Raw genomic sequence first — 26,989 nt, 5'->3', positions numbered from 1 at the left:
TAAAATATATTTTCATTTGTTTAACACGTTTTTGGTTACTACATGATTAAATGTGTTATTTCATAGTTTTGTTGTCTTCACTATTATTCTACAATGTAGAAAATAGTCAAAATAAAGAAAAACCCTTGAATGAGTAGGTGTTCTAAAACTTTTCACCGGTAGTGTATACGGATGAGGCGTGAGTGGGGAATGCAGCAGACAGATCTCAGTCTCACAGTCAGGGCTTCATAAAACCAGACAGAAAAATGCTGAGCCAAGAAGGCTTGACCGGACAACCTGAAGAATTCACAAGGTGGACCATGCCTGTTTCGACTTGTCTGTCACAGTTTGCTCATAAAGCTCAACATGAGGAAGTGAAGATTGCTCTGAAAACTGAAGAAATCACCCATTTAAGGAGCTTTTTTTGATAGATGAGCTTTTTACAGCATAACGGTTAAGCCTATTATTAGTGTGGTCACAACGGCTTTTCCATACCATCAGAGGACACATTCAACAGGAAAATGTTTGGAAATTCATAGTACTAGTCAGAAACCCGATAGATCTCTCAGTAATTGAATATACACAGTCCATAGCTAATTATCAAGTTTCTGAGCTAAATCCAAGGTTTGAGATGCTTTATTTTATTAATACATTCATTGTTTTCGCAGACTGCTGCATTTTCATAGAAGAGAACCACAAACTGAGGAAAAATTTGATTTATTTCCATTATTCATCATGTCACTTAAAAAATATGGAATTGGACATTAATTTGGAAACATTATCTGCAATCAAAAAACCCTTCCTCTTCAGAATGTATATGAACTGTTCGATTAAGGCAGGTACAGTAAGAAGATTAGAAACTGTCTTTGTCTTCTTGTTGTAGGGAGGAGCACATAATGCCGTGAGCTTTATGGGGGTAACAGCTGATTGTACCTGGATTACATTTCAACACTGTAAAAGTTGACTTTTGCATTTGGGTTCACCCTCTCAAAAGAAAAGTCATAATAAAGCTGTCAACTTTTTCAAACAGATACTGTTTCACTAAATTGAAATGCACAGCGAGCCCGTTGTGCTGGGAGCAGCTTGGAGCTTGTCCTGGGCAGTAACACATCTTCGGTTTCACAGAAGAATATTGTAGTAATCGTCCTTGTAGCTGTACAAAACCACCACAGCAACCCTGCAAAGACAACACACTTGTCAAGTCAAAAACTTGACACTTAATATTTGTCCAAAACAACCCCACCATGTGTCCACTAGCAGACTGTTGATGTTTCCATATGCAAAGGGAATGTATAACACTTGCTATGGACATCAACGACAGACAATAACCTATAAGTCATTTCTTGTGTAAGCCTACCACACCAGGTAAAGTCTGTTTAACTGGCCAGTTCATTGTGTAAAACAACCTAATAGGACCATTCCTATTAATTGTCACCTTGATCAATATCGGCCCTAGCTTTCCATTCTTTCACAGGGCATTTCAGATGACCTGGCGGGCGGCTAGTCTGTTTTGAAGTACATGAAATAGTGGCTGTAGCTGTAAGACTGGGGCAGCTCAATGACTGTGGGGCCCTATGGGTAGTTTATAGGCACAGTGCAGCCAGATGACTGTTGACTACTGTGACCTTTGGCCCACTCATCTTGTCCTCTCCGTGCCCTAGTTCCAGCCAAAACAAATAAATACAAAAAACTCACCATGAATATCTCCATTGTTAGCGAGCCCAAATGACGTTAATTTGTCAGTAAACACGTTTTCCTTAATGGTGAATGAGACACACAGTACACACAGGAAATTAAAACCAACTGCTCTGGATAGTCTACGAAGAGCCCAGATGGAGCCAGAGAAAGAGGCTCTAGCTTACTCCTGCATTATCCCCATTCATGAAAGAGGACATCCATCAAATCCTACATAGGCTCCTTGTTCTGAGCATCCAAATAAAGCTAGGCAATGAAAACCAAATAGAGAGAGTTTAGCCGAGTCTTTGAGCAGGGTTATAGGCAGTGAGGCTGATATTAGCCCAGGCCCCTGTACAGACAGCCTGCAGTGGGGCTTAAACCCTGCATGTGACCTGGCCTATGGCCCAGGACTCTCGGTGTCACTCACAGTGGAAACACCCAGAGAGCAGACAGACAAACAGTCCAAATCCTTACCCCAGATTCCAAATGGAAATCTGATAATCTGAGGAGTTGTTTTAGAGACTATAGTTATCTCTGACCTACTCCGTTTGAAGAGTTGACTGACATCCACACACCTGGTGTGGGCTGGGGTTTTCTGGTGTTTGCTGGTCATAAAAGGAAGTCTGGTTATTAAAGGGCCTTTAATGATCTCTACCATTTTCCTCAGGTTTCATGATTTTTTATAAAAAGGCGAGTCAGGGCCTGAGTCAGACCCTGGGAGCACACAGGGGCGAGGCGATGGGGTCTACTGCCCTGCTCTCACACTCTGGCTGGGCTGGGCTCGCCTGCCCTGAGACACTCTGACCCTGTTCAAAACAGCCCAGTAACCACAGGTACAACTATGCACCTTTTCATGATTTTGAAGCGGTGGATCTCCTCGCAGATGGACTTGAGGTAGCGCTGCTTGGGGAGGCGCGACAGCAGATGTTTAACGCTGATATTGAACGGCTCATCTCCATCAAACTACAGAGAGAGAAGTGGCAGAGAGAGAGAGAGAGCAATCAGACATTCAACATAGCCGCTGTGATCAAACAAACAGGGTTGTTTATGTTTATGTATTTGCAGTTACCGTGTCAGAGACTCCACCATATAAAAGATATATCTACGGGTTGTGGATTTTACACATTGTATATTTTTGCCTGTTTTGGCTGGCGGTGCAGTAAAGCTTCCCAGTGAGGCTGCTAGGAGAGTTTAGAGTCCCAGGCCTTCACTGCTCTGTGGGGTAATTAGTCAGTCTGATGCAGGGTTTCCTGTGGGTCCGGGCATGCTCACTGTGTATTGTAAGTTGTTTTATACAGTGGAAGTGTTTTCTCTGACACTCACTCACAAAGCCACGTGTGACGTGAGAGGGGAACTGTATAAGGCCGCCATTCATTCTACGCTTTGTCTACTAACATAAGCTTGTGTTCTGAGCATTTTTCATCTTTATTATGTTTCTTAACACCATATAATTTACATTCTATTTTTATTTTTTTATGAAAGCTAGGGGTTTCGGCTTTGTTTGGCAGGCGCTGCAGCCAGGAGTTTGGAATGTGAGTGTTCACACCTTGTCCCAGCTGACAGTAACTCTGTGGTGTTTGTTGGAGGGGTCCTTGCAGGACTGCTGGCTGAGGACAGAGTGAAGGTGTTCCCCCACATCCCCCCTCCCCTCCCCAGACAAGGCTAAGGAAGGAGTCAGTACTCCCTTCTTTTTCCTCTCCAAAGGCCTGACCTTCCTGGCCTCCCTTTCTCCTTCCCTCCCTCCACCCTCCTGCTCCCTCCCCTCCTCCATCCTGCCAAGATGTCCTTTATTGGCTGTGCAGACGGAGGTCATGATAAGCAGAGCTGGGTACAGACCTCCAAAGACAGGAAGTTGATGAGGGTTTCCTTCGGCAGGTCCACCTGGGACGGAACAACAGAGGGAGGTGCGTTAGACTCCACTAACACAATGGATGTTACTGTATCTCACCATGTAATCCCAGACCATACTGTACATAGCATGCTGTCCCTTTCCTAAGGAAGTATATGTAACCTCAGCCACAGTATCCAAATATTAGCGATAAATATCTAAGACACATTCCACAATGGCAGCACAAAACAGAAGGTTCAGTTCCCACAGCTTAAGGTCATGAAGTTCATTTGCACACTGTGCTGTAGCAATTTAGTCAGAGCAGAACATTGACTTATTATTGTTCGTTATTTTTCATTCATGGTTCTCTCTCCACCACTGAGTGCACTACTGTAATTCATTCATGGTGCTCTCCACCACTGAGTGCACTACTGTAATTCATTCATGGTGCTCTCCACCACTGAGTGCACTACTGTAATTCATTCATGGTGCTCTCACCACCATTGAGTGCACTACGGTAAATGTCCTTTGCAGGAAATCATAGAACTGTCAGTGCTGATCTTCCATCTATGCCTTTATATTTTTGGGAAATTGCATTTTTCTTTAGTTAAGGGTATTACCTATGACAGACGGGTAGCATTACTGCTGATGTAACCTGGAAGCAGACTTCTAGCTCTGAGTAAATACATACCGGCATCAAGGTGAATATGTCTGTTATGCTTCAATAACTCACGCTCCAGCATCTAGCCTCTAACCCTCTGATGTGAACCAGACACAAACATATGGAATGACAAATGTATTTGGACTATGTCGTATCAGTAAATAATACGCATTATAATTTACTCTGTGAATACCTCCTTTCAAATTTACTACAAACCCACAAATAAACGAAATACGATATCAATTTAGCTCCAAATTACACGCTCTCGCCTTCTGTTTTCTGTTTTGGAGCAACTGGAATCACTTTGTAGCCATCTACCTCCAGGACAGCTCTGTAAACCCCTCTGCACCGCAGAGAAGAACAGAGGGGAAAACCACTAGAAAGTCCAACTGATCAGCTAACTTCTGTCCTCATTTCACTATTTCACACATGGATCTATTTCACACATGGATCTATTTCACACATGGATCTATTTCACACATGGATTCAACAGATAAGGTGTAGAGCGGGGAAAACAGCAAATTACTTACAGCCAGAACTTCGATGTCATTGCTCTTGCTCTGTAAATTGCTACCTAGATTCTGCAATCTGGTTTGTATCTGAAAAAAGAGAGAGGGGGGGAAAAGGAGTAATTTCTCCCATGAATACAATGAAACAGGGAAACAAAAGCCACTTCATTCTCACATGCAATCCGTCTCTACGCGAGCCAATGGGGTTTAAGCCTGGGCTGGCCTCTTGTAAAAGGCGGCGTGTTGTCTGACTGTGACGAACGCTACAGTGAGACAGAGCTGGGAACCACAGCCAGAGAGAAAGAGAGACGGCGAGGTTGTCTCGGTCTCGTGGTCGGCTGCATGACTGGGCTTGGCCTGGTTTGTCTGTCTGTTGTGTATGTCTTTCTGTCTGTTATAGCCTACTCCAGGACAGGTGTGAGTGACGTGTGACTGATTGACAGACCTGAGTCTCGTAGCGTCGTCTGGTGCTAGAGGACACCTTCTCCGGGGTGATGAGGTTCACATTCATGTTACTAGAGGCACTGCTCCCGTGCTGCTCTGATGATCCTGCCAGACCACACCACACACAGAGACACACACACACAATCCTAATGAGACCATGGCAATATGTCAGAGCTCCTCTCTCACTGAACTGTTACAGCCTTCTCCCACCACCACCCACAGACACCAGTAGACTGAGAAGCCATCATTGTTAACCAGACTAATAAGTCCAGTGTGTTGCGTTAAGGTTTATATCTACTGTACATGTGAGTCAGAGGTGGTGTGAAATGTAACACTAGCATTAATCACTTTGCAGTTCACATATTCACCATCGCTCTTTGATTATACATTTAACACAGCTCTACCACCATGTAGGGGCTTGTATGGAATTAAACCCAGAACAAAGTAGGATCATGGAAAACCAGAGGACCATAATTACTGCTCTGCTCTCTGTAAAAGGCAATGGGGTCATCCTTGGACACAGGGTCAAGAGGCTGTTGAACTGTACCTGAGGTACTGACGAGTGATCCCTTGGAGTTCTGAAGAGAGACAGTCTCAGAGATTTCCCTGTTGGAGGAGAGACAAACACAGCTGTATCAGTCTCTTCCCCCAACAACACTGGACGTCTATTACAGAGTTAGTAAACCGTGTTGTCACCTGACATTTCTCTCCTCATTGAATTTGGTCCGACATTTCTGAACAATGTGATCCACAAGGTCAGACTCTGGAATCCTCTTCTCTGACTGCCTTTCCTTCTCAAAGGACTTGACCTGGGGACACACGGGGAATAGGGAGGGGAATCAGACCTGCTTCCAACACACACTTTCATTCCAAATTCTCATATATACCAAACATTAGGAACATCTTCATAATATTGAGTTGCACCCTCCCCCTGTTGCCCTCAGAGCTTTGATCATCTGGAAAAGCCGTATATAAATGAATAGTTATTATTATTACCTTGATGTAGTTCCCCTCCTTGTCTGAGACCAGGGCCATGCATGTGATGCCAGCCTGTCTGCAGTGCTCCAGCAGAGTCTCCTGGGACTGGACACAACAACACAGTCAGATCCAGAGGGAAGAAAACCCTACTTTGTAATAGCCAAGTTAAAATATGGTATATACTGCTCCCAAGAAGATGTCCCAATGGGCTCCAGATCCTGCAGCCTATTTCCAGACCCAGACTAACATTTACAGTTACTGCTACTATATGTGGATTGACCAACTGTATGGTTTTGGTGAATTAGAACCTGCATGTACTTGCTATAGGGCAGAGTTCCCCAACTGGTGGCCTGCAGGCGGAATTTGGCCAGCGGGGGGTTTTATTCGGCCCCCCAAGTTTTCTGAGCCCCCCCAAAAAAAGAAATCATTGAATTTTCATTGTTGGACATTTAAAAAAAACACCAGGAAATCAGCTCTAAGAATCAGCTCCAAGTGATTTTAATTTGGGAAATCTGTTCCCAAGTATTTCCACGCTTAATAGAGAGACGTGATCATATACAAATGTAAGCATGGTTTGAAATGATTATGTTTTAGTCAAATATTACATCTGTTTGGGCTTCTTGCGGTCAATTTGCAGTCTACAAATTATTTGTAATTATGTTCCGGCCCCCCAACCATCCGCTCAAGAAAAAAATTGGGCCGCGGCTGAATCTAGTTGATGATCCCTGCTATAGGGGTTGTGGTAACAGTGGGCTACAGAGTTAAGCGAGCAAGTGGACTCCTTCAACACTATACAGTGAATTAGTTTGAGGATAAGCTCTCCCTCAGCTCTATGTTTCTCCTGTAATACGACAGTTGGATTATGGGAAAGTTAGTTTGTGGCTTATTCAGCAAGACTGTCTGTTTAAGAGTAAGAGTTGAAAGCAGTCCTGGTGGTTTAGTGGTGTGATGAAAGCTGGGCAGGTTTCAGTGGCTTTCTTATGTCTCATCAGTTCCTGTGCAAACGGAGAGTGTGTGCAGTACATGTTGGAATGTAATAATAAAAGCAGAAAACTCCCCCATTTTACACTGAGATCAGAGCAAGTGATGTGGTGGGAGACAGAACAGGGGTGGCTGAGATACCACTGGGCCACGGCAGCGTAAAGCCTGGAAAATTAAATGCGTGCTGGGGGAACGCTTGACTTGTGCCTCATAAATTCCTCCAGAATGGCGGAGAACCAAGTTTAGCTTGGAACAGAGAGCGACTCTGCCCATTGCCCAAACCTGGGCCTGTCCGGGTAGTGCATTCACCCGTGGCTGTGTGTGAGCAGCAGAGCTGATTTATCCTAATCAAATACAGCCAGACAGGTTTCATCTGGCAGGCAACGCTAAGTCAGAACAGAGCAGAGCAGCAGATGGACTCTGCTGAGGAAATACCTGTACTGTATATCACCTCTCTGCTCTGCTCTCCAGCAGTCTCTCCAGCAGTCTCTCTCCCCACCAGCTTCCTCACAGCAGCTCTCTCACTGAGACCGACATAGAGAGAGCTGAGGCTATAGGTCTGCCACTGTGGATGCCTGTGGGTCGACCAGCTTTCTGCCATTTGCCTCCCAGCTGACCGCAGATAGGCTTCACCATATTTGGCTAGTAAAAGCTAAAAGAGAGGAACCATCTCCGGACCATGAATTAGCATTTCCTGGAGATTTTGCCAGTAAAAACAGTGCATGTGAAAGGTGTTCGGAGGGGAGCATCTCAGCACTTAATAAACTCTGAACACTGCCTCCTGACCACTGGATGTTGTCTCTCGCACTACAGAGGCAGCCTGAATCCCCCCACACCCCCACCCACCAGCTGGCTGGCTGCTCCATAAGGCAGGCATCCTTTACAACTTGGGAGTGACATGTTGTTCCTCTCCAGCAAAGCAGCGCGAGCTCAGACAAAGTAACGCTTTTAATTGCTGCTTGGGGCTCAGGGGGATGGAGTTGGGCAATCAGTGATGTTCTAGAAAGTTCCAGAGATAGAACAAGAGAGAAAATGAAGAGTAGAAAAGAGAGGATGCTGGAGGGGGTGGGGTGGAAGGAATGATGGCGAGGACAAAGAAACAGCAAAAACAAGGGAGAGGTAAGGTAAACAGAGGAAAAGAGGATAAAGAAGAGTAAGAAAGTTTCCAAGTCAGAGGAGAGAGAGAGGAGAGCTGTCAGCTGCACGCTATGCCAGGTTGTGGGGGCGAGCCAGAGGGAGACACACACAGCAGTAGTGACGTACAGCTCCTGGCCTGAGATCAGGCTGTCACATAAACATGAAGAATGTGACCCGAGGCATGGCACCAGAACCAGGGAACAACACCCACATTCAACAGCAAGATAACACATTGAAACTCTTCTCAGGTTAAAGTTGGTCAACAGACAACTACAAACTGAAAATATAAACTACGTAGAAAACTCTTTACAGTAACAGAGATGAGGAAAGTCGACGATAAGAAACGACTGGGCATCGTATTTCTTAAACGTGCTACACTAACAGGCTTATAAAAGTAACCTCAAAATGGAACCCATTCCCCTGACTGTTTACAGGTCAATATACTGTCAAGGTAAATAACTCGGGCAGTTTGGACCCCCTGTCCATGTGGGGTAGAATAGAATAGAGGCCCCCTGTTGGTTAGGTATTGTCACAGCAGAAAGCGCTACGGGCTGCTCATCACTTACCTGTGACACATCATAGACGATGTCAGCAGAAACCCCTGCTGTCCACAGCTTCTGGATCACATTGATGGCCCTGCCCATGGAGGTGTGGCCTACTGGCACCACCAGCACATCACATGAACTGATAGAGGGCTAGGAGACAGGGAGTTAGGTTTAAAGATGCACACACACATAGAGCTCCACACTAATTCAGAGTTGATTACAGAGGGTTTGGGGGTAAACCCATCAACTGTCATTCTACAGTATAGAAATATACAGTAGAGCCTTTCCCAAAATAGCTACATTTTAGAGGAAGGATAATAACAGACATTAACTTTAATGGAGGCTCAAAGTAATAAGCCATCATCAAATATGACCTTCTGTGTCTGTGGGTCATTATCACTGATGAAGTGTACTCACCGGCTCCTCCATGTTGGCCAGGGCAGCACAGACCTTGTCCAGAGCCACACTGGCCCCTACTGCCGAGGGGACAGGAGCAGAGGATGCTGGGCCACGGAACTCAAGGATCTACAGGAAGAGAACCAGAAACCCTGATACTTCAACACTTGTTAGGTTGAATCTGTTGGAGGCATGGGTAGGATGGGGGCATTACCAGGTGGTCGTATCTCCCTCCTGCAGCCACGATGTCTGGCACCGTGCGTCTGCGTTTCTTGATGAAGGCCACAAACTGGAAGATGACCCCACAATGGTGCTGCACTTTATATACCAGACCCAGGTTGACCACCACCTAAAAGACACACACGAGAGAGAATCAATCAATCACTCCACAGCAAAAAACATTTCATACCATTCTCTCCATGCACGTCATACACCAGACTCGAGGTAACGATGAAGGTGAAGGGTGAGATGGAGTAGCAGTACCTGCAGCTTGACTCCCAGTCTCCTGAGCAGACCAGTGAGCTCCTCCAGGTCTCTGAGGCCCTGCTTGGCCAGCTGGGTGACGGCAGTCTTCTGTTTGGTCAGAGAGGTAATGAGGGGGACCAGGTCCTGAAGGTCTCCCTTTTGCTCTATGTACTTATACAGCGTCTGCAACTGGCAGGGAAAGACAGACAACATCAGACAGAGGGAACATACACCATCTGAACAGAGAGAGAAAACATAGTATATGTTGCTGAGAGCAAGGCCATGTTCAAGAAAGGCTGACCAGTATGTTCCCTCTGAGCAGAGTCAAAGTGGAGACACTGATGATTTCACCAGACAACAGTAGATACTTACACTGTTGTTGGACAGAGACAGGTTACAGAACTTGGCCTCCACCTCTCGCCTAGTCAGCTTTTCACTCTATGAACAGAGACACGGTACCATTTTACCAGTGGTAGAACAAAGATGTTATGGACAAAACTTATATCACACAATCTACGCATGCATGGTGTATGTTTAATTTGCACATGAGTGCCGTGTGCAGAGTACTAACCATGGCGTCACAGAGGATGCTGGAGGCGTGGCTCAGTTTGTCCTCGGGGACTCCGCTGTGTAGCAGGATGGCCTTCAGCAGACTGGTGTGGTTCAGGTAGATGTGGTAGTTCCTCTCCTAACACCACCCAACACAACACACCATTACACCACACAACCAATACACCATGACACCACACAACCAATACACCATTACAAAACACAACCAATACACCATGACACCACACAACCAATACACCATTACAAAACACAACCAATTCCACCTTACACCACACAACCAATACACCATTACACCACACAACCAATACACCATTACAAAACACAACCAATACACCCTTACACAACACAACCAATACACCACACAACCAATACACCATGACACCACACAACCAATACACCATTACAAAACACAACCAATTCCACCTTACACCACACAACCAATACACCCTTACACAACACAACCAATACACCATTACAAAACACAATCAATACACCCTTACACAACCCAAACAATACACCACACAACCAATATACCATTACACAACCAACACACCATTACACAACACAACCAACACACCATTACACAACACAACCAATACACCACACCACACAACCAATACCCAACACAACACACACAGTCATTTCTCCCCTGGTAGAGAGTGGTAGTTCCTCTCCGAACACCATCATCAAACTCAGACACCATTACATCTGAGCACAACTACAGTCCAGCCTCATCCCTAAACCACTACTGTAGGAGGACTGCTCATCCCTAAACCACTACTGTAGGAGGACTGCTCATCCCTAAACCACTACTGTAGGAGGACTGCTCATCCCTAAACCACTACTGTAGGAGGACTGTCATCCCTAAACACTACTGTAGGAGGACTGCTCATCCCTAAACCACTACTGTAGGAGGACTGCTCATCCCTAAACCACTACTGTAGGAGGACTGCTCATCCCTAAACCACTACTGTAGGAGGACTGCTCATCCCTAAACCACTACTGTAGGAGGACTGCTCATCCCTAAACCACTACTGTAGGAGGACTGCTCATCCCTAAACCACTACTGTAGGAGGACTGCTCATTTACCTAAACCACTACTGTAGGAGGACTGCTCATTTACCTAAACCACTACCGTAGGAGGACTGCTCATTTACAGTTGAAGTCGGAAGTTTACATACACCTTAGCCAAATACTTTTAAACTCAGTTTTTTCACAATTCCTGACATTTAATAGTAAAAAATTCCCTGTCTTAGGTCAGTTAGGATCACCACTTTAATTTAAGAATGTGAAAAGTCAGAATAATACTAGAGAGAATGATTTATTTAAGCTTTTATTTATTTCATCACATTCCCAGTGGGTCAGAAGTTTACATACACTCAATTAGTATTTGGTAGCATTGCCTTTAAATTGTTTAACTTGGGTCAAACATAGCCTTCCACAAGCTTCCCACAATAAGTTGGGAGAATTTTGGCCTATTCCTCCTGACAGAGCAGGTGTAACTGAGTCAGGTTTGTAGGCCTCCTTGCTCGCACACGCTTTTTCAGTTCTGCCCACAAATGTTCTATAGGATTGAGGTCAGGGCTTTGTGATGGCCACTTCAATACCTTGACTTTGTTGTCCTTAAGCCATTTTGCCACAACTTTGGAAGTATGTTTGGGGTCATTGTCCATTTGGAAGACCCATTTGTGACCAAGCTTTAACTTCCTGACTGATGTCTTGAGATGTTGCTTCAATATATCCACATAATTTTCCTTCCTCATGATGCCATCTATTTTGTGAAGTGCACCAGTCCCTCCTGCAGCAAAGCACGCCCACAGCATGATGCTGCCACCCCTATGCTTCACGGTTGGGATTGTGTTCTTCAGCTTGCAAGCCACCCCCTTATTCCTCCAAACATAACGATGGTCATTATGGCCAAACAGTTCTATTTTTGTTTCATCAGACCAGAGGACATTTCTCCAAAAAGTACGATCTTTGTCCTCATGTGCAGTTGCAAACCGTAGTCTGTCTTTTTTATGGCGGTTTTGGAGCAGTGGCTTCTTCCTTGCTGAGCGGCCTTTCAGGTTATGTCGATAAAGAACTTGTATTACTGTGGATATAGATACTTTTGTACCTGTTTCCTCCAGCATCTTCACAAGGTCCTTTGCTGTTGTTCTGGGATTAATTTGCACTTTTCGCACCAAAGTATGTTCATCTCTACGAGACAGAACGCGTCTCCTTCCTGAGCGGTATGACAGCTGCGTGGTCCCATGGTGTTTATACTTGCGTACTATTGCTTGTACAGATGAACGTGGTACCTTCAGGCATTTGGAAATTGCTCCCAAGGATGAACCAGACTTGTGGAGGTCTACAACAGTTTTTCTGAGGTCTTGGCTGATTTCTTTTGGTTTTCCCATGATATCAAGCAAAGAGGCACTGAGTTTGAAGGTAGGCTTTGAAATACATCCACAGGTACACCTCCAATTGACTCAAATGATGTCAATTAGCCTATCAGAAGCTTCTAAAGCCAATTTTCCAAGCTGTTCAAAAGGCACAGTCAATTTAGTGTATGTACATTTCTGACCCACTAGAATTGTGATACAGTGAATTATAAGTGAAATAATCTGTCTGTAAACAATTGTTGGAAAAATTACTTGTGTCATGCACAAAGTAGATGTCCTAACCGACTTGCCAAAACTATAGTTTGTTAACAAGAAATTTGTGGAGTGGTTGAAAAACAAGTTTTAATGATTCCAGTACCGTAGGAAGACTGCTCATTTACCTAAACCACTACCGTAGGAGGACTGCTCATTTACCTAAACCACTACCGTAGGAGGACTGCTCATTTACCTAAACCACTACTGTAGGAGGACTGCTCATCCCTAAACCACTACTGTAGGAGGACTGCTCATCCCTAAACCACTACTGTAGGAGGACTGCTCAGTGAATAATGGTCACAGAGGCTGGCTGCTGCTCTCTCATTCAGTGACTCACACATTCTTAAAAGCTTTCACACATAGAGAGAGGGAATATCCAGTAAATGGTGCAATCAGGGAGAGGGCCTTTTAGAGGTGGCCTGGAGGCATGGTGATCCTCTGGCTGTAGCAGAACAGAGCAGGACTGGGCTCATGCTGGGTGAACTGGGCCTACTGTACCAGGGTTTCTTCTGGATCAAAAGGGGGCTTAGGTAGTGAGCATGGCAGGGGGCGTGGTCGGCCCGGCTGAATTTTAGAGGCCCCCATCTTGGCGGTGTAGAGACATTTTTGCTTTTATATGCCAATTTCCTGCAATTCTACACATTTTGCCATGCAGCTGAGAGAAAATGTTGCAGTTTTAAAGCAAATTTTGTGCAATTTTACATATACTGCCATAGAGCTGAGAGAAGATTTTTTCCTGCAATTCGATGCATTTTGCCATGGCTAATACTGTGTTCTAACTATACTGCTAAATTGTCTCTTATATTTTGGTGATTGTTAGTTCTCAAAGATTACAATCTTTAAAAATATATAGTTCCATTATCTTTCCTCCATTCTTTATATCTGGTTTTAGTCGTTTAAGTTTACACTGAAAGTTATTTTCCCACCCAAGAATTTCAATGGCAGAAAAATCCCTGTGTAGTGTCCTGGGAGTGAACAGGTCTGTGACTAGAGCTAGACAGGTGGTGGACAGTAGTGTCTGTGTGGCCGAGGTGAGACAGGGAGTGTACTGTCAGGGAGTGAGGGAAGGACAGTAGTGTCTGTGTGGCCGAGGTGAGACAGGGAGTGTACTGTCAGGGAGTGAGGGAAGGACAGTAGTGTCTGTGTGGCCGAGGTGAGACAGGGAGTGTACTGTCAGGGGAGTGAGGGAAGGACAGTAGTGTCTGTGTGGCCGAGGTGAGACAGGGAGTGTACTGTCAGGGGAGTGAGGGAAGGACAGTAGTGTCTGTGTGGCCGAGGTGAGACAGGGAGTGTACTGTCAGGGAGTGAGGGGAAGGACAGTAGTGTCTGTGTGGCCGAGGTGAGACAGGGAGTGTACTGTCAGGGGAGTGAGGGAAGGACAGTAGTGTCTGTGTGGCCGAGGTGAGACAGGGAGTGTACTGTCAGGGAGTGAGGGAAGGACAGTAGTGTCTGTGTGGCCGAGGTGAGACAGGGAGTGTACTGTCAGGGAGTGAGGGAAGGACAGTAGTGTCTGTGTGGCCGAGGTGAGACAGGGAGTGTACTGTCAGGGAGTGAGGGAAGGACAGTAGTGTCTGTGACCTGAACTAGACTGTGACAGGGGTAGTAACACGGTGAAAGGAGTGAGAGACAGGAAGTGGTCCAGTGTTCGTACCTGCAGGACACTGAACTCCTGGATAATCTCTGAGATGGTGAAGATGGTCTCAGCGTCAGGCAGCAGGCTGTTCGTGACAGGGACAATGACATCAAAGGCACATTCCAGCAGCTCCCTGGGGTGAGCCCTGTCTAGCTTCCTGGGCCGGAACACACGCTCGATGCTCCACCTGCACACACACACACCGTTACATTATGCTGGATATAAACATACGTTCTGATGACATGCAAAGATTGAACATGCATAGATTCAACAATTCAGTGATTGACTCCTGACTATGAGGTTTACCTCTTGAAATGGGTAATATTATTTCTGGCCACAAATCTTGCGAATGCCATCTGGAATGGAGACAAAAGAGAGACTCAGTAAACAGTGCATGCAGGACTACAATAAATCACTATGTGGAAACAGACAGTTAGTTCTTAGGTTGTTCCAGGGTTGTCCTGAGGTTATCCTGGCTCTAGTCATTTACATTTTAGTCATTTAGCAGACGCTCTTATCCAGAGCGACTTACAGTTAGTGAGTGCATACATTTTTTTTTTTTTCATACTGGCCCCCCGTGGGAATCGAACCCACAACCTTGGCGTTGCAAGCGCCATGCTCTACCAACTGAGCTACACGGGACGGCTCTGACACTAGTCCACTCATTGCGTGTAGTACTTCCTGCTTCCTGATGCTCACCCGGAGGTCGTAGGGCAGGGTGACCAGCATGCCGCTGTGGTCCATGAAGCAGGCCAGCTCACTGCCCTCATACAACTTCCTATTCCTTGGGAGCAGTAGGGGGGTCTGGAGACGCACAGCCCCTGGACAGACAGCCACAGAGACACTATGTTAATGTATGATAATATGTTTAATGTACACTACCAGTCAAGAGTTTGGACACACCTACTCATTCAAGGGTTTTTCTTTATTTTTACATTGTAGAATAGTAGTGAAGACATCAAAACTATGAAATAACACATATGGAATCATGTAGTAACCAAAACAAATCAAAATATATTTTATATTTGAGATTCTTCAAATAGCCACCCTTTGCCTTGATGACAGCTTTGCACACTCTTGGCATTCTCTCAACCAGCTTCACCTGTAATGCATTTCAATTAACAAGTGTGCCTTCTTAAAAGTTAATTTGTGGAATTTCTTTCCTTCTTAATGCGTTTGAGCCAATCAGTGTGTTGTGACAAGGTAGGGGGGGTATACAGAAGATAGCCCTATTTGGTAAAAGACCAAGTCCATATTATAGCAAGAACAGCTCAAATAAGCAAAGAGAAACGACAGTCCATCATTACTTTAAGACATGAAGGTCAGTCAATACGGAACATTTCAAGAACTTTTAACGTTTCTTCAAGTGCAGTCGCAAAAACCATCAAGCGCTATGATGAAACTGGCTCTCATGAGGACCGCCACAGGAATTGAAGACCCAGAGTTACCTCTGCTGCAGAGGATACGTTCATTAGTTACAAGCCTCAGAAATTGCAGCTCAAATAAATGCTTCACAGAGTTCAAGTCACAGACACATCTCAACATCAACTGTTCAGAGGGGACTGTGTGAATCAGGCCTTCATGGTCGAATTACTGCGAAGAAAGTACTACTAAAGACACCAATAAGAAGAAGAGACCTGCTTGGGCCAAGAAACACGAGCAATGGACATTAGACCAGTGGAAATGTGTCCTTTGGTCTGGAGTCCAAATTGGAGATTTCTGGTTCCAACGGCCGTGTCTTTGTGAGACGCGGTGTGGGTGAACGGATGATCTCCGCATGGAGGAGGAGGTGTTATGGTGTGAGGGTGCTTTGTTGGTGACACTGTCTGTGATTTATTTAGAATTCAAGGCAGACTTAACCAGCATGGCTACAACAGCATTCTGCAGCGATACGCCATCCCATCTGGTTTGGGCTTTGTGGGACTATCATTTGTTTTTCAACAGGACAATGACCCATCACACCTCCAGGCTGTGTAAGGACTATTTGACCAAGAAGGAGAGTGATGGAGTGCTGCATCAGATGACCTGGCCTCCACAATCCCCCGACCTCAACCCAATTGAGATGGTTTGGGATGAGTCGGACCGCAGAGTGAAGGAAAAGCAGCCAACAAGTGCTCAGCATATGTAAGAACTCCTTCAAGACTGTTGGAAAAGCATTCCAGGTGAAGCTGGCTGAGAGAATGCCAAGAGTGTGCAAAGCTGTCATCAAGGCAAAGGGTGGCTATTTGAAGAATCTCAAATATAAATTATATTTTGATTTGTTTAACACTTTTTTGGTTACTACATGATTCCATATGTGTTTTTTCATAGTTTTAATGTCTTCACTATTATTCTACAATGTAGAAAATAGTCAAAATAAAGAAAAACCCTTGAATGAGTAGGTGTCCAAACTTTTGACTGGTAGTGTACATAATAATATAACCTCATAAACACAATATGGAAGTTCAAATTCAACCAGTGTGCCCGCCAGTCAAATACATCTACTTCGCATATTGCATAATTTATATATATATTTTTTTATCTTGACCTGGACGAAGCAGATAATATAGAAACTGAAATTAAGAATTGCGGCTTTACAAATGTCTACAACATGTATATATCACCAAACATCTGCATAGAATTATTGTCACCAGAGACAACAGTATATATGTGAGCAGATGTTCAAGTCAAGGCCCCAGTGAGGTCTTCATAACAGCGAGTTAGAGTGGAATGGGTCAAGTCGTTTGCCCAAGGGAGTTAACATGACTTCAGCTCTTGAAATGGGTCAAAAAAGTCCAGACTCACCGTGTTTCTTGAAGATCCTGGTGATTGTTTCGTACACATACTGTTGCAATTTAGCACTGTTGAAATTAAAACTACCCTGCAGCAAAACAAAACAAACGCAGTCTGTTAGGAATCAAAAGGCATCGATTAAAGCTCAAACAGCCCCAGCATGATGAGGACCAGATCACAGGAGAACTGTAGTGGAACACAGGAACAGCATCATTACTGTGTCTACAGTGACACCTACAGGAGGAGATGAGTCGCTCTTGCCACTTTGGACCATTGGACCATTCTATTCTGAGCATTCAAGACAAATTCTCCAATACTTGTCTGTCACAAACAGTGGTTTGAGATGCTATGAAATGGCAGAAAGAATAATGGTACCCAAGCTTTAACGTCTGGTTGGCTTTGTGTTGTGTTTGTGTGGCTAGGCCAGGTTTGAGGGGTCTGGTCCAATGTGTCAGTGTGTTGGCCGGAGCAGTAGGCCTAGTACCTTGTGGAGGTCGATATCGTAGGTGTAGTCCATGACAGGGGAGATGTTCTGGGAGAACAGCTGGTTGACCATGGTACGGTAGGCCTTGCCGTTGACGTTAGCCATGGTGTGCTGCAGGACCTCGTGGAGCTCTGACTCCTCCATCTGGGGTGGGGGCAGCAGATCACTTTTCAAGAGCTCCTGGGCTGTGGGACGCAGGGCCGGGTCATGGTTCAACAGCCAGCCAATCACGTTCCTCTGAGATAGACACAGGGCTAAGGATCAGTCAATCAAAATCAAACTGTCCATACAGTGTAATGTCACTCAGTTAAGTTTCATTACCAACTTCCCATTGTGGGACTATAAAGTGAACTACTACTTCTACTTTTTACATAGAGTTTCACAGAGCTGAGAGTATAACTTGTGTAACATGAATTGAATATGTCCTTCCTCACCTGCATTCCACTCTTACACTCAGGGAAGTCTTCAGGGAAGTGGATGTCCTCCTGCAGGGTGGAATGACAGAGTAATGGAACAGCGATGAGAGATGAGTGATTGAGACCATTCCCGTGGCCCCCCCACACTACACCTGTCTGTGTTCTCTGTGCTGGACAGACTCACCATGCGCAGCTGGCTCAGGATTGAGATGCGTTCAGAGCCGGTGGTCATGGGCCGGTAGGACATCTCAAACAGGATGATACCCAAGCTAAACAGATCCACTTTCTGAGGAGAAACACAGATCACGGGATGAACCCTCTCCCCTTTACATCAGGTTCATACAGTCAATTCAGAATGATATATTTCCTAGTGAGAATACAGTAACACCGTTGGGAAAACCTTGAACTGCCTCAGATGATGGAGGACAGTCTGTGCTCCACCCAGGAGTCAAGGGCCTTAATAAGTCATTACAAGATAGTATAATTATTTTGAGACTACTTTTGAGATCTTTGATGAATGATTGTACTGAGACAATGTCTCTTTATTTTGTTCTTCTGAACTGACGTTGGTGCTTGTTCCATTCGTATTTGTTACCTGGTTGTAAGTGGCTTTGGTATTTCCTTGCACCTCTGGACTGACATACAGGGCAGTACCAACCATACCAGTCATATTCCCTGTTCAGAAATAAGGTAGAAAATATGAACTTAACAGAGTCACAAAGCCTGAAACACTAGAGGCAGTTTGATGTGGAAGGATGTTGCTTCTAAGTACCTGTTGGGTCCGATTTGAGAATCAGAACAGAGCCACTGTCCTCAATATCCAGTTTACCTGCTGCAGCCTATGAGGAGATTAAATTTACAGTCAAAACCACTTATTTGTTGATTCTTGACTTATTTGGGCTTGCAGAGAAGGTAACAACACATTACAATTCTGACATTAGGACAAAAAAACACAAGAAATACACAAACGTGATACAGCGTCAACATTCCACTTATAGACCTCAACATAAACTTCAAAGTATCAGTTAATTCATCTCCATCACCAGGAGACAGCGGAGCTGAGGACATTAAGGCATACCATATTAGCAGGATGGTCTGTGGCCAGGCCAAAGTCTCCAATTTTCACATGGTCCTGAGAGTCCAAGAAAATGTTGACAGGCTTGAGGTCTCGATGAATCATCCCCTGTTGGAAGGGTGATGGAGAGGTGATCAATTAGTGCTAATTGGAACCATGGCTGGAAGCATATCATGCGTGTCATCATTGTTGTTCTGGGCCGTGCTGTGACAGCTTGGCTTCTTGGTATAGAGGTAGGAAGGTACACGTATGCCAGAACATTTTAGCATTTGAAGAAATGAGAAGAGGATCTTTAAAACATATTTCAAAACACTTGCACCCAAAATTCCCATAGTTACAATTTGCCAAAGGTGGAGAGTCAGTCATCATTAATTCATACAGCACAAATTATATCCCATATCAATGTCCACCATGAACCTAGCAAATTGACATTGGGATCAGAAGATTTAGCAGATACTTGGAGTGGAACAACAGAATCACAAGCAGTGACTGTCCTGGACTTCCTCGTCCCCTCTCTCTCTCAACTCTTCTCCAACACTATGATCTTAACATTACATCTCTGTTCCACACCCTAAAGCAGACATTGAACCCTGCAGTGCACTCTGAAGGGGACATTGATTAGGGGAGACGGTGCTTTACAGACAGACCTGTTCGTGGATGTAGGCCAGGCCATCCAGGATCTCCCTGAAGAACCTCCACAGGCGACTGTTGTCCTGATGCAGGCCCTCGTCAATGGTGTCTCGTAAAGTGCTTTTTTCACAGTATTCCATCTGGAGGGAGGAGAGAACACAGGACAAGTTCTGATTATGAGGAGGTCCCTGATTAATTTTCTATCACAAAAGGGTCCCGGCCCCAAAAAGTTTGAGAACCCCTGGGTTAGATATCAGACATAAAACAGTGCCCTCTAGTGGGGCATTAGTTAAGTGCTAGTAAACTGAGCCTTACCTGGATGTAAAGATAATGTGCTATGAGCTGTGGCCTCTCCGAGTCTGTGCTATCTGTCGTGTCACCCCCCACTCTCTTGCTTGGCTCCTCCTAAGGAATGGAGATTACATTGAATGTAATTGGTGAAATTGTACACACTAGTAACACACACCATGGCAATCATGTGAACACTAACCTGGGAAATGCTGCCATTTCCATTGTCAAAAATGATGTCACTCTCTGAGTCACTGTTTGATGGGCTGGATGCAAACAAAACAAATAACAAGAAGTACATTTTATTTCAGTATATCAAGTGCAAAGGACACTGCACCAGATGTACGGTGCCTCAGAAGAACTCACAGGAACGAGGCACAGAAGACATCCTCTTCATCATCATCGTCTTCATCGCTGGACTCGTGGCCACTACACTTGACGCTAGAGGACCTCTCGATGGAGGTGCTCCACTCCACCGAGCTGGCCAGAGCGGGGGGAGGGGCGTTGTCCTCCACATTGTCAAGAATGCTGATGCCCAGCTCGTTGAGGCCCAGAGAGGGGGCTCGGACCTGGGGCAGTTTCTCCGCTGTGCTCTGGGGCTCGGAGCTGTCTGAGCTCAGTACGCCTGTGGAGGGGGTCTCATGCCTCTCGATCCAGGCGTTGTAGTAGCGGACAATGTTCTCATGGTTGAGGCGCGACAGCAGCGTCACCTCACCTTTGATCCTACGGAACTGCTTACTGGCCGGGTTCACCTGGATACGCTTCACAGCATAGTAACAGCCATCCAACTTGTTCTGGACCTGCACACAAAGAGAGGGTGGGGAGACAAGGGAATACAGACATTGTGAACAATAACCACAGCCTAAAAGAAAAGAGGAAGGCTATGAAAGCTACTTACTGTCAGCTATGCTATATTAAACATGGTTTACCTTGATAACGGCACCAAAAGCTCCTTTCCCCAGCAGCTGTAGCTCTTCAAACTCGTTGAAATAACGTGAGAACTGCCTCTGCAGCCCAGTGCTGAATGGGGCGTTAAGGATGTAACTGTGAGGGATGACCGACGACACAAAGTCATCACCATTGTCTGGGAGAGGACAGAAAACACCAGTCAGGACTCTATATAGTGAATCAGGACTCTGAAAGGTAACCATCTTTTCACAACTTTATAGGCTTTAAGACTGAAAATATCTAATGGCCCTGTTCTGAACTTTGTAAAGAGAAGTTGTCACCTTCTGGACTAGCGTCCTGGCACTGTGGAGGGATCTTTGGAGGTGGAGGGTTGAGAAAGGGGTGGTCCAAGAGCTGCTGGGTGTTCCAGCGGTCAGCATCATTCAGACACACACACCTACCACACACACACGCATACACACGCACAGAACAGTGAACGGTGCATTACGCATGGAAACTTCCATTAGAGCTGACATTCATGTAGGGCTTTCCTGGCAAGGCCCACTGTGGACCGTCAACATTTTTTTTTTTTTGTCATTTAGCAGATGCTCTTATCCATAGCGACTTACAGTTTGTGAGTGCATACATTTTTCATCTGGTCCACACGGTGTTACTCTGCATCCACAGTACACTACACTAACACTGGTACCCAAACACAGAGGATGAGCTCTGACAACCAAGCCCTGATTAACACATTGTCCATGATAGGAGGACAATGGGCCAAAAGGCACAGGAAAGTTCAATACATCAAAATGAACCTGTGTGTGCAATGTGCATGGTTTCTATCAAAAGAATAGTAAAGCTGACATGTTTCCTTAATCATCTAGCTAGATATTCAAAAAACACATGTGCTAATGAGTCATAATCTGTAAAACACATTTTCATTTAACCACAGAAAAATGAAAGTTTTAATTGACTGACACCATTAAAATGTGAGAAGGTCCAGGCATGGAAGAAGTGGCTGAGACTGGGCTGTCTAGCTGTCACTGAGACTAGCTGTCTGGCCAAACTGAGTGGATGGTTATTGTCAGGCAGGCGTACCTGTTGAGGAAGTCCTGGAAGTCAGCGGGCAGGCTGGTGGGCACAGACACCGGGTACTCCCTGACCTTCTTCCCCTGGCTCAGTGCCAGCAGCATAAGCCCCAGGCTCCACACGTCCCCTTTCTTCCCAGCCTTGGTGGGAAGCACGTCCTCACAGAAGCGCACGCGGGCCTGCTCAAAGATGTCCTCCTTGCAGATGTCGGCCAGTCTCTTGGAGAGGCTGTAGTCTGTGAGACGCACGTTGCCCTGGTAGTCCAGCAGCACACTAGAGGCGCCCAGCTGCTTGTGGACAACGGAGTTGGAGTGGAGGTAGTGGAGGGCAGCCAGGAGCTGGGTGGTGTGCTGGCGGAGGCGGTCCAGGGGGATGGGGTTCTGGCTGGCCAGGCTCTGGCTCAGGCTGCTGCTGCCCCCCACATGCTCCACCAGCAGGTCCACCACCAGGCAGTCATCCCTCTCATTGGAGCTCAGGGCACGGTAGTGCACCAGGTTAGGGTGCTCCAGCTTCAGCAGTGAGTTCAGCTCACTCTCTGCCCCATGGATCTATAAAGAAACGGACAGAGGGTATTACTTAGTGTGTAGGCATCTGTGTTACAATATCTTGAAATCTATGACTTTAACATCTGATGTCAGATCTCAGCTAGGAATTACTCACCTGCTTTTTACAATTGTCAATCTTCCCGTTTTCCTCACTGGTAAAGAACTTGCCAATCTTCTTGTTCCAGCGTAGGATCCACTCGTATACTACAGCAAACTCTCCGTTGGTCGCATCGAACGCATTATAAACATTACGGCCAAGCCTCTCACTCTCCCCTTCCAGAGACAGACACATAGCATACTGAGGCGCACAACTCAACATTTGACAGTACAGTAAACTACAATGCAAAACAACATAATGAGAGAGATTTACAGGAAATTATCATCTCTTACCGAGGCACTTCCCTCTATGCACTATGAGGTCCCCCAGGGTACTGTTGCTGAAGTGAAGCACTTCCTGTGATCGTGGGCTATCCTCGCTGTATGTGTCCCGTCTGGTGACATCAAAAACAAATGCAGAGTTAGCTCAGTGTAGTTCAGGCACAGAGCTTTATCTTATGAATGCATGTAGCTGGTCCGTGCCTGTGGCGGGTGTTGGAGTTTGTTCGTCTCCGGTGGTTGGCCCCTCTTCTGGGCTCAGTGAGCTCAGGTGGAGGCCCAGGGGAACAAGGTGAGCTGCCCAATAAAGAACAACTTTCTACGGCAGGCTGGTCCATACTCTCAAAGCGCTCCTGGGCAGTCACAAAGCCAGAATATGTTTACATTTCATGCTCTATTTTGTATGGAGGTTTCTTTATAATATGTAGGTCAAAACAAGCATTATATTAATTAATTTGGTTTCAAACAATATTATATTAATTGATGATCAGTATCCTAAAAACCTAAAGTCAAGTACTTTTCCAAAGGAGCGATAAGAAGTATTGCTTATCTTCTAAAAAAGTGAGTTGGCTAAATGTAAACATTTGAAGATTATGAAGGCACCTGTTTGGCCATTTCCTTTCTCCTCTTCTCCTCTCGTTTCTCCTCCTCTCTTCTTTGGATTTCAGCCATGATCTCATATTTCTGTAGAGGCTAAAGGGTTTAAAGCTACAATACATTTGTTTGTGTGTGTGTGTGTGTGTGTCTCCTCCTTACCGTCTGCTCCTCCTGCCTGCGGCGTTGGTCCAGTCTCTCCTGCTCCTCTAGGGCTAGCCTCTCCTGATGCAGCCGCTGGTTCTTCAGCATCTCCTCGTGAAAGGAGCTTGACGGAGGCTTGTTGTGTTCACTCAGGAACCCCTGGACATGGTCTGCAAGCTCATAGATCATCACCTGGGGGAAGAGAGGGGAAGGTGATGGAAAAAATACAGCATTTTGAGACTTACACAAAGATGTGACCAAAGCAAAATTATCATTGTAGTGTCTAAGGGTTCAGTGGAGATGTTTGTCATCTGTCTGTCGGCCTGTAAATGTCTGTCTATCTCACCTCCCCACATCGCTCTGCAGCCAGTTTAGTGAGCTCTGTCTGGAGGCTCTGGAGGTTGTCATTGGAGAGACCTTTGGCATTCTTCAAGTCAAGTTCTGGAGTCCTGTCTCCCAAACAAACAAAGGAATTAATGCTTAAAAACATATACCATTTTATTCCAAACAGATTAAAAGATTAGGCGATTGTCCAAAACCAAAAGACACGTTGAACGTACATATCAGGCACAGTATTCCTAATGCCAGAGGTGGCGGTTGTTATTCATATTTAATCAGACAGCAACAGCTGGCCTGACTACACGTGGCCCCAGTGGTGCATACTAGGCAATATGATCTAACATTATACATCAATCTAGGGCAAGGTATACTGTATGACATGCATTCCATTGATGGATTCATCTAATGCCACTCACACATCTGGGTATGTTGGTGGGCATTTGACCTGCAAGTCCACTGTCACATAACTTTCCTTCCCATTGCTTAGTCCATTAGGTCGCAGGCACAGGTATACCTCGGGTGGCCTTTTGATCTGAATGAGGAGAAAGCACAACACAGAAGGCCACAAATATAGGAATTATTCGTGTACGTTTTAGGTTAACTATATATATATATATGCACCTGTTGGTGTAATCAACACCACATTGCATCAGAAAGTCAGCAATCAGGAACTCTATTCATCAAACAATTGTGTTGAATGTAGGCCTACCTTCCATGGATGGTTATTCCGCAGATCCTGAAAATCATCTCCAAAAATGGATGCAAGCGCTTCTAGTTCGTTTTCCTGTTGAACAGAATAGTCGTCGGTCCCACTCCCAGCTGTAGAAGTCTGATGAGAACTCATCCTACTAGCTGAGCTACATAGGCACTCATGTCTCGCGCATACACACCTCTCAATATTGAGGAGATTTAGTTACAACCTATTGTAACACTCGTCTTTTGTTACTTGGTAACATTACAATATCAACAATGTATCTGATTCCAAAAAGTTGAACTTCCAGCATTGACAGCACCACGGAATCACAACATTGTTGCAACGCTGGCGCATGGCAGGCGTCATACGTGCCGTCGCAGATGTAACGTCATTACGTAACAGTTCCTAAAAATAACTGTAGATGGCAGTAATGCACATCTCTAAAGAAAAAATAAATTTAAAAAAATAAATTTAAAATTATGCAATCCCATTCATCACACATCTGTCCACCTGACAGCTTTATTGTCAACCACAATTTGCAACCACAATTTGTTGTGTCATTATCAGGACCAAGAATTCCTGTCTCAAGCGACAGTCAATACTCTGGATGATGGTGATGAGGAGGCTGAGTGGCTAGGTAGGGAAAACAGGCATAATAAAAAACAAATATTCTGGTTAAATTATTTGTATAATAGATATTCAATGGTATAAGCTATTGGTGTAAAAGGCTCTGGGTGTGGTGAGAGAGTTCAAAGAGATGCTTGTGCTCAGAACAAGCTATGTGACATTGAGTTCTGTGAGGTTCTGAAAATGATCTTTCAGATAACATCAGTGTCAGTTTAACTGTTAACTCCCATCACTCATTGCCTGGCAGAAGAACATAATTGCACTTCAATGGAATTCTAAACCATAGCATCCAACACCTATCTATCTGTGGACATAGAGAGAAAGTAACACCTATAAATAGGCAAGCCTAACATCCAGTGGGACAGCCTAGAGGAAAGAAATGCTCTCATATAATCCAGCCATGGATATAAACTAACAAGACTCCAAAGATAACCATCCGCTACAGTGTCCCCCTGTCTGATCCGCCTGCCTTACAAGTCATAATATACCTGACAACATCAGATTGACCACTGCCATTGATAATACACTGTACCAATAGTGCTCAGGTCAGTAATATGGGTAAAACATGTTATAGAAAATAATAATTCTGATCATTCAATAGGTGATTGATTTCTCAATAAATTTGAAAAGTTGAAACTTGAAAGACAGTATTTCCTCATAAGGTACATTGAGAAAAATAAAGGCTGTTGAAGGGGGTGGGACGAATAAGGATCTCAGTTTGCAAACTCAACATGGAGGGACTCCACTGGATGCACGTTAATGACACCTGTTACACACCATGACCCTAAAAGGAGAGAGCAGGGCCAATCAGGGCTCAGCACAGCTGACGCAGACCAGTCAGACCGCCAGCTCGGAAGAAGGACGAGAGGTCATAACCCTCAGCTGTTCACCACGTTTAGCGGCTCAGCTCACATACCAGCAGCAGCCTGGCCCACTGACATATACAGTGTTTTACTGACTGGACCGAAGCCTCTCTCATTCGTCTCCTCAACAAGGCCCACAAATCTACTATTTCCGCTCACACCTAGTGTGTGTCAACAAAAACACTGTGACACGTCTGCTCAATGTTTTTAGAGAGAATTGTATGATGTACAATTTCAGTAAATGTCTTAATCACTTTTCAGATTTCTCCCAAACCCTGTCCTTTAAAACGACAACACCATCAATCTAAATTTACAATGACCAATGCACCTTTTTGTGTGATCTCAGAAATCATGGTTGATCAAAACCTTGATTCAGAATTCTTTAAAGTGTCAAATGGATGCACTGAACTCGCTATAATTGAACTATTCTGTTTGTAAAAAACAAAATAAATTAAATTAAAGCTATACCTACAGAAAAGTATTCAAATAAAGAAGACCATTGTAATTGCATTTTAATGGTCTGACACCTTTGTGAATACCATTATAACACCCAGACATCTTTATAAAATAAAACATTCCCTTTTCACTTCTCATCTTATTTCTAAAGCAGATCAGTCTGGCATTTCTCAGGAAGCATCTCACCATTTTTGAGGAGTCCCATCTCACCCGGTCGTTGTTTTGTTTTTTCTAGGAGCTCTTATTTGGACTTGTGTAAACTCCA

At 44.9% G+C, this 26,989-nt stretch overlaps 1 protein-coding gene across 3 annotated transcripts; it reads right to left on the bottom strand.

Annotated features, from left to right (window-relative positions):
- Positions 1 to 680: 680 nt before the first annotated feature.
- Positions 681 to 26,985, bottom strand: LOC121539244 (eIF-2-alpha kinase GCN2). 3 transcript variants are annotated; one of them, XM_041847589.1, is made up of 40 exons: positions 26,911 to 26,985; positions 24,794 to 24,868; positions 24,501 to 24,616; positions 24,092 to 24,194; positions 23,764 to 23,937; positions 23,611 to 23,691; positions 23,212 to 23,360; positions 23,023 to 23,123; positions 22,748 to 22,905; positions 22,097 to 22,635; positions 21,337 to 21,452; positions 21,037 to 21,191; positions 20,474 to 20,907; positions 20,310 to 20,373; positions 20,135 to 20,224; positions 19,837 to 19,959; positions 19,193 to 19,297; positions 18,887 to 18,953; positions 18,710 to 18,789; positions 18,299 to 18,400; positions 18,133 to 18,183; positions 17,699 to 17,935; positions 17,227 to 17,302; positions 15,142 to 15,263; positions 14,749 to 14,798; positions 14,461 to 14,629; positions 10,172 to 10,288; positions 9,973 to 10,038; positions 9,619 to 9,789; positions 9,350 to 9,484; positions 9,157 to 9,264; positions 8,761 to 8,889; positions 6,095 to 6,181; positions 5,795 to 5,907; positions 5,646 to 5,704; positions 5,100 to 5,203; positions 4,676 to 4,744; positions 3,493 to 3,537; positions 2,504 to 2,619; positions 681 to 1,156 (listed from the first exon to the last, which is right to left on the bottom strand). In XM_041847589.1, the coding sequence occupies exons 1-40, from the start codon at positions 26,911 to 26,913 to the stop codon at positions 1,099 to 1,101; spliced, it is 4,917 nt and encodes a 1,638-aa protein (XP_041703523.1). In that variant the 5' UTR covers positions 26,914 to 26,985; the 3' UTR covers positions 681 to 1,098. The 3 variants fall into 3 exon arrangements, with proteins under 3 accessions (XP_041703523.1, XP_041703522.1, XP_041703524.1); XM_041847588.2 differs by lacking the exon at positions 26,911 to 26,985 and having other exon boundaries at positions 24,794 to 25,145; XM_041847590.2 differs by lacking the exons at positions 23,611 to 23,691; positions 26,911 to 26,985 and having other exon boundaries at positions 24,794 to 25,145.
- Positions 26,986 to 26,989: the final 4 nt, after the last annotated feature.

This window comes from Coregonus clupeaformis, chromosome 25, assembly GCF_020615455.1.
Source record: "Coregonus clupeaformis isolate EN_2021a chromosome 25, ASM2061545v1, whole genome shotgun sequence".
In the NCBI taxonomy this organism is placed as follows: Eukaryota; Metazoa; Chordata; class Actinopteri; order Salmoniformes; family Salmonidae; genus Coregonus; species Coregonus clupeaformis.
The sequence above is the reverse complement of the archived record's forward strand: the minus strand, read 5'-3'. Positions and strand labels throughout refer to the sequence as shown.